Source organism: Neophocaena asiaeorientalis, unplaced genomic scaffold (genome assembly GCF_003031525.2).
Source record: "Neophocaena asiaeorientalis asiaeorientalis breed wild unplaced genomic scaffold, Neophocaena_asiaeorientalis_V1.1 scaffold469, whole genome shotgun sequence".
Taxonomy (NCBI): Eukaryota; Metazoa; Chordata; class Mammalia; order Artiodactyla; family Phocoenidae; genus Neophocaena; species Neophocaena asiaeorientalis.
In genome coordinates, this window is record NW_020172691.1 from 1939022 (window position 1) to 1945347 (window position 6326).

At 65.5% G+C, this 6326-nt stretch overlaps 2 protein-coding genes across 2 annotated transcripts in view; both read right to left on the reverse strand.

The window, feature by feature from the left end:
* Positions 1-1201, reverse strand: part of MIDN (midnolin) — an 8050-nt gene extending 6849 nt beyond the window's left edge. Inside the window, exons 1-2 of the mRNA XM_024740002.1 lie at positions 1091-1201; positions 9-445 (exon numbers count right to left, since the gene is read on the reverse strand). Coding sequence (XP_024595770.1) covers positions 9-50 — 42 coding nt within the window. The 5' untranslated portion in view covers positions 51-445; positions 1091-1201. The remainder of the gene's footprint in view (positions 1-8; positions 446-1090) is intronic.
* A 3124-nt stretch (positions 1202-4325) lies between these two features.
* The window catches only part of ATP5F1D (ATP synthase F1 subunit delta), a 3842-nt gene continuing 1841 nt past the window's right edge, over positions 4326-6326 (reverse strand). Inside the window, exons 3-6 of the mRNA XM_024740003.1 lie at positions 6252-6320; positions 5612-5765; positions 5031-5119; positions 4326-4911 (exon numbers count right to left, since the gene is read on the reverse strand). Of these exons, the coding sequence (XP_024595771.1) occupies positions 4789-4911; positions 5031-5119; positions 5612-5765; positions 6252-6320 (435 nt within the window). The 3' untranslated portion in view covers positions 4326-4788. The remainder of the gene's footprint in view (positions 4912-5030; positions 5120-5611; positions 5766-6251; positions 6321-6326) is intronic.

Here is a 6326-nt window from a genome sequence, read left to right on the forward strand (position 1 = left end):
CCGGGGGCACCGCGCCGGCAGCTCCGGGCGCCGCCGGGCTGCGGCTCCATCCCCGGCCCGCGCTGGGGGGCTGGAGTCCGCGGGGCGCCGCCAATTCTTGCCGCGCCTCCGGGCAGGGCGGGGGGGCTCCCCAAGCAGGGGTCCTCGGGGCCCCTGAGGGCGGGGGGCAGCGCGCTTTCCCTTCGAGAAGGTCCCAGGAGCGGAAGGCGAATCAAGAATCAAAAATCCGAGTGGCGCTCCGGAGTCGCGTCGGCTCGTCGGGCCACCTTCCTGGGTGGGGACTACACTCTCAGCTCCTTTCAAGGGCGGCGGGCGCGGGAAAGGGTCCCGGAGGAGGGGGCGCCACTCAGCCGGCCGCGCTCAGGGCCGTCTGCCGCTCGGGCCGAGCTTCCCCGCGCGTCCCCTCCCTTAGCAACAGCCGCCGCCGCCGTCGCCGCCGGAGGATCTGTGGGTGAAAGTAACAAGAAAAAAAAGTTATAATGTATCAACGTCCCGAGGGGCGGGGCCTCCGCCCCCTCCCATTCACTACTTACTCCGCCGGCCCGCGCCGACCAATCAGCGCGTGCTGAACGCCCAGTCGGCCACACGGGCCGGCCAATGGGAGCCCCCAGATCGGAAGATGCGCCCGCGCGCGCCGCTTGGGGCTGCGGTGAGTCAGCAGCGCCGGCGCGCCCTCTGCCGGCCCCACCTGGGAGCGCTGCCCGGAGACCCGGGGAGGGGTCGCCGAGGCCTCCAGGGACGGGGGCAGTCCGACGGGACTGCGGACGTTGTGGGAGCCTCACTAGGGGTATGAAGCCTCCAAGTCAGGAGACTGGGGTCTCACATTCGGGGAAACTGAGGCCGGAAAGGCAACTAGCTCAAGGTCACTCTCGGGGAGGGGAGTGCCCGGGGGGCGGGGCGGGGGCAGAGGTCCCTCCCGGGCTGTGCTGGCTGCGCCGAGTGCCTCCCACTCCACGTCCCGGGGGGCTTCCCAGGGCTGGAGACACCTTTGAACACTGCCTGCTCAAAGAACAAAGAAAAGTGAGGCACCCTCAAGAGCCTAGAGTGAGAACCCCCTTCCTCGGCCCGCGAGGTCCCGCCCCCCACTCACCGGGAGAGGCAAGTCCGAAGTCCCAACTGTCCTGAGTGTACCCACGTCCGCGCCGAGTGCGCGGTGGCGGAGCCGGTCTGGGGCCGAGCGGGCGGCCCCCGAGCCTTTATCCGCGCCGCCTTCCCTCGGGGTGGAGTTTGGGCGGCCAGGGGGCGGGGGGCCGGGCAGGCGGTGACGCAGGCCGGCCCCCGCCCCTGCCTGCCGGCCAGGGCCCTGGGGCGCCGTCGGGCCTGGGCCACCCGCCCCCTAAATCTCGCATTTTAAACGGGGAGGGGGTGGCGCTCCTTGAATGCTACGAACCCGGGGTCACGGTCGGCCGCGTTGACGACTCGGGCGCACCGGCACTCCGGCCCATGCTACGGGGTCTCGGGGTGCACAGCTGGATTCTCTGCCCCGCCCCCTTTCTGGCCGAGTGCTTCCGCCTGGGGGCGCCCGCGTGGGGGAGCGGTAAGGGGGGCCTGAGTCAGCGGCCTCGGTCCAGGAAAACAGGCTGGGGTCACCTGCCTGCAGTGGGGGGGCCCCAGCCAGCTGCCCTGGCGGCCCAGCCAACTGCATCCCTTAACGGTGACCTCAGAGGGCATTTATGGAGCGATTCACCAGGGCCAGGCCTGCCTTGTGCATCCAGTCACCACCCACTGGGCTTTGTGATCCCGTAGGGCACTGACCTTTGTGAGCCTCAGTTTCTGCAGGGTGGCAGCAGAATGAAGTGAGAGAACACAGCAGACCTCACTCTGGAGCCTGGGGATGTGGGGCCCTCACCTAGGCCTGGCAATATTGCCATCATCCCATCAGGCATGCTCACCTGCTGGTACCCTGCCTTTGTAACAGGCGTAATCACCCTACCCATTTTACAGGTGAGTAAACTGAGGCCACACAGCCATTAACAGGCAGAAGCCTGGCATGTCCTCAGGCGTGTCCCTACAGGTCGCCCTGTGTAAGGGGGCTTTCTAAGAATGACCCTGGCTGAGGGTAGGGCCCTCTCAGTCGTCCCTCCCTCTCTGTCCAGGGGAGGGGGACCCCAGGCCACTTGTCCACTTATCTGGTGTCTCCCTTTATCTGACCTGACCACCTCCGCCCCCAGCCTTGCCCTGGGGGCCCCTCCCAGGGCTGTGCTCCTTTCCAGGTCTGCCTCCTGCTCCCACCCAAGGGCTCCTGCAGCCCCCCACCCTCTCACAGGCACACCCAGACACTCCCAGCCCCATAGGATCAGGGCTGGGCTTGAGGGAGGGATCAGGAGGCTGGGGTTGAGGCAAGGATAGGAGTTTGCCAGACAAACAGAACAGTGCTCAGATGAGAAGCAAGTGAGTGCAAAGCACCGGAGGCTCTCACAAGTGCCCCGAGACCCGGTGATGGGGCCGGGCTGAGGGTCTGCGGGCCCGGCCTGCTCTGCCTGCAGAGACAGCAGGAAGGCAGCACAGGGGACCGTGCGCTCTGAAGCCGGAGCGTCTGAACGCTGGAAGGCTCACGGAGGGACGGGCCAGGTGGGACCCTCAGGTGGGCAGGTGGCGCTGGGTGGGGTGCGGCTGAGACCTCCAACGGGTCTGTGATCTCACTGGGGCTGGTTCGTCTGCCTGCAGGGAAGTGGGCTGTCTCCTGGCATGGGGCCCCTGAGGGTCACACACACAGGAGACCAGTGGCCCCTGCCTGGCTTTGCAAGTCCAAGTTGATAAACGTGCCAGATCAACCTAAGGCCTGTTCTCTCCCACTCATAGCATCCCTGTGCTATGGGGGGCAGTCCCAGGCCGTGAGTGCACTCAAAGCACGAGGGGACCCCTTCCTGGGAAGGAGATGAACCCTTGGGCACCGCCTGCCCCCACAAGGCCCAAGGCCTGCACTCTCAGAAGGGGTCGTGACCCCTGGTTCCTGGCCCTGTGACCCATCCCACCCTGGGTGCCTCCAACCCCAGGACGCAGCCTGGCCAGCACAGGCTGTTCCTGAAGCTGTCAGGGCGCAGGTGTCCCCAGGCCGGGCTCTGAGGCGTGCACATCCCCCAGGGGGCCTGCACCATGCTGGGGGGCCCTAGCTGTGTGGCTGTGTCCCATAGCCCCGGGCTGTGGCCTCAGGGGGTGATGGTGCAGGCAGGTTCCCTGGTGTGGGGACCACTGGTCCAGGGTCTCCTCCCACAAGCCCCCACCAGCCCCCAGCTGTGTCCTCGCTCTTATTTATAGAACAGATGAGAAGCCAGTCCAAGAACTCGAAGACCTGGGCTCTAAGCCGGGAGACAAGGAGGGGAGGAGTGGGGCTGCACCTGTGACCCCACGGCTGTCCCAGCTTTAGCTGAGCTGGGGTTTCCTGAGGAAGTGGGGGCCGGCTGCTTGGACCTCACCTGCACAGAAAGAGCAAGCCCCAGACGGACACCGCCCAGAGCTGCAAGCTTGCCTGGAGACTCCCTCAGAGGCAGCTACAGGACAGTCATTCGCATAAGATCGTGACACAAGACCACACAGCCCACCCATGCCAATGACAAGCCCGGGAGTGGCCTCTCCGTCACCTTCTGGCTGCCGGTGACACACAGAGAGGCCCAAGCTTTCCCACACACTCACCCCCCTGAAATGCCCACCAGCTCTGCTCTGACCCAGGGCCGGGGAGGGGGACAAGGAGGTGGCCAGTGCCTGGGTCACCCCCATGGTTGCAAAAGTGAGTTACTGGCTGAAAGAAATAGGACAGCCCTGAAGCTTCAAGGTGCCAGGACCGCCCCCGCCTGGCCACCCCACCCATCTGGGGCCAGTCCAGGGGCCTGGGTGCCACGGAGGTGCCAACACCACCAGGGATCGGGCACCTGGCCAGCTGGGGCCACCCACAGGCCAGGCAGGCACAGGGCAGGGCCTCCGTGGGAGCAGGCAGGACCCACCCCCTCCCAGTGCAGCTGGGGCGGGGCCGGGGAGCCCAAGGGACAGGCGTCACAGTCTGGAACCTGGCAGAGCCTCATGTCTGTCCAGCAGCCCAGGCCCAGCCCAGAAGTGGCAGCCACGCTGCTGCCTGCCATCCCCAGCCCTGGCTGGTGACCTTCGCCTGTGCCCACCCTCCCGGCGTGACAGCCAACAGCCTTCCCACAACCCAGCCTAGTTTTGCGAGCTGAGCGCGCACCACCAACACCCCAAGCGGTTCAGACTACAGCCTGCTGAGCTGGGAAGGCTGAGGCTGGCTGCCCCACCTCGCTGCGCAGACACAGGACACTGGGGGAGAGGCCGCGCTGGGTCCCAAGCGCACCACCAAGCAGGATAAAGTCAGCGTATGCAAACTGGATTCCAGGTGTTTAATGAGGGTTCGGGCAGGGAGCAGGCTGTCCGTTGCCGGTGGCTGGGAGCAGAGGTCTCTGCGGCAGATGCGGCAGAGGAGCGGTGGCCAGCACGTCAGGTTGGGGAGATCTTAGGAGGTGGAAGAGCCTTCCGGGGTGAGAGTAATCCTCACGGGTAGGGCAAGTGCCCGACCTTGATGCCAGCCCCCAGGCCTGCCAGAGCTGGCTTGTTTCCCTGTTTTATTCACCACAGAGAGGCAGAGCCCTGAAAGGCGCTCTGGGCAGGCACCGGCACTGCGCTGCCCCCTGGTGGCTTCCTAGAGAGGATGGCTCCCCCAGGATCACTCCCCCAGCCTTCCAGACATCGTGCACCCACAGGAACTGGGTCCTCACGCCAGGCCATCACCTGCCCAGCTCTGGCCCAGTCTCCCTGCCGGAGCCAGCACGGGACATGCACCGCCTACTCCAGGGCCTTCACCAAGGCCTCGTTGGCCTCGATGCGGATTTGGATCTCGGCCCTCATGGCCTCGTCCGTGGCCCCCAACAGCTCCGACTGAGCCTTCTCCAGGTTCGCCTTGGCCACCTGCAGGGGGTGGGTGGCGGGTGAGGACGAAGCAAGGAGCCCAGCCCGGTACCTGTTCCCTCCCTGCAGTTGGGGATTTCGTGGCAGCTCGGAGCACCAGCTTCCCCTGGGACACTCACCCCCAGATCCAACATGTCCAGTGTGACAGCTTCCTCAGCCAGTAACTGCACCGAAGAGTCAGCGTTCACCGTGACCGAGCCACTGCTCACTGCAGGAGGAGGGGGAGTGAGAGGTCCATGTACGGGCGTGGGGACACAGTCAGCCCCAGAGCCCCTGCAGGGCCAGGAGGGTGACCACACAGCGTGGCTCCAGGATCCAAAGGCCCCAGCACACAAGTGAACAGGGGCCACCAAGTGTATCTACTGTAGACTGGACATGGGGACAGAGCCCCCTCCTTTTGCCCAGCAGCCCAGGAGTTGAGCCAGGGTTAGGAGTGAGCCGAAGCTGATTTCCAGTCTGGGTTGTACCGCTGGGGCCACGCTGTGGAAAACCTCTTCCGAATTGAGGATCCTTTCTCCTCCGATGGGCCCCCGCCCGGCCCACTGCTGACCACTTACATCCCTAACCACACCCAGCCCAGTGCCGGGGAGTTCTATATCCTTGGTCCCCTTCCTGACACTGCCAAATGAAATGAGAACTAGCCCGTTGAGACAAGCATCTCCCACCCAGCCCCTTTCCTCTGCCCTCCCAATCAACGCACCAAAGTATTTGGAGATGGTGCCGTCCTCAGCGTGGACCACAACCAGCCCTGGTCGCAGGACCTGCAGCGTGGGTACGTGGGCTGCCAAGATGCCAAACGCTCCGGTCTGCGTGGGCACGTCCACCTGTCGAACGTTGACGCCGTTGAAGAACACCTAGACAAGATACATAAAGAAAGGGTCACTTCAGACTAGTCCCTCGGGGAACAGCAGTCTCCCCCGCAGTTAAACAGCCAAGGCAAGACTGAAAGCTGACGGGGGACACGGAGGCAGCCGATGCTTCGGTGGGGTCCTCGTGCAGGACTGCAGCGCCTTCGTCTACTTGACAATGGAATCCAGGCACCCTAGCCCTCGGGTAAGGAGGCGCGGTCAAGGCAGAACCAGCGAGCCACCTGGGGAGGAGCGTACAAGAAAGGTGCCCAGGGACTCAGGTTCTGAACCACGTGAGGAAGGGCGCACATCGAAATGGGAGGCTGAGGAGCGACCTGAAAGTTGGACGGTCTGATCCTGGACCACACGGGGGAGGGGCGCGGGTCGGGAATGGGGGTCGCCGACCTGAGGGTTGGGGGCTCGGATCCTGGGCCACACGGGGGAGGGGCGCGGGGTCCAGAATGGGGTCTCGAGCCCGGCGGACGTCCGAACCTGCGTGGGTGAGGCGAAGGTGAAAGACATCTGTCCCGGGCCCGCGGCGGGGGCCGGGGCGGCGGCGGCCTCGGC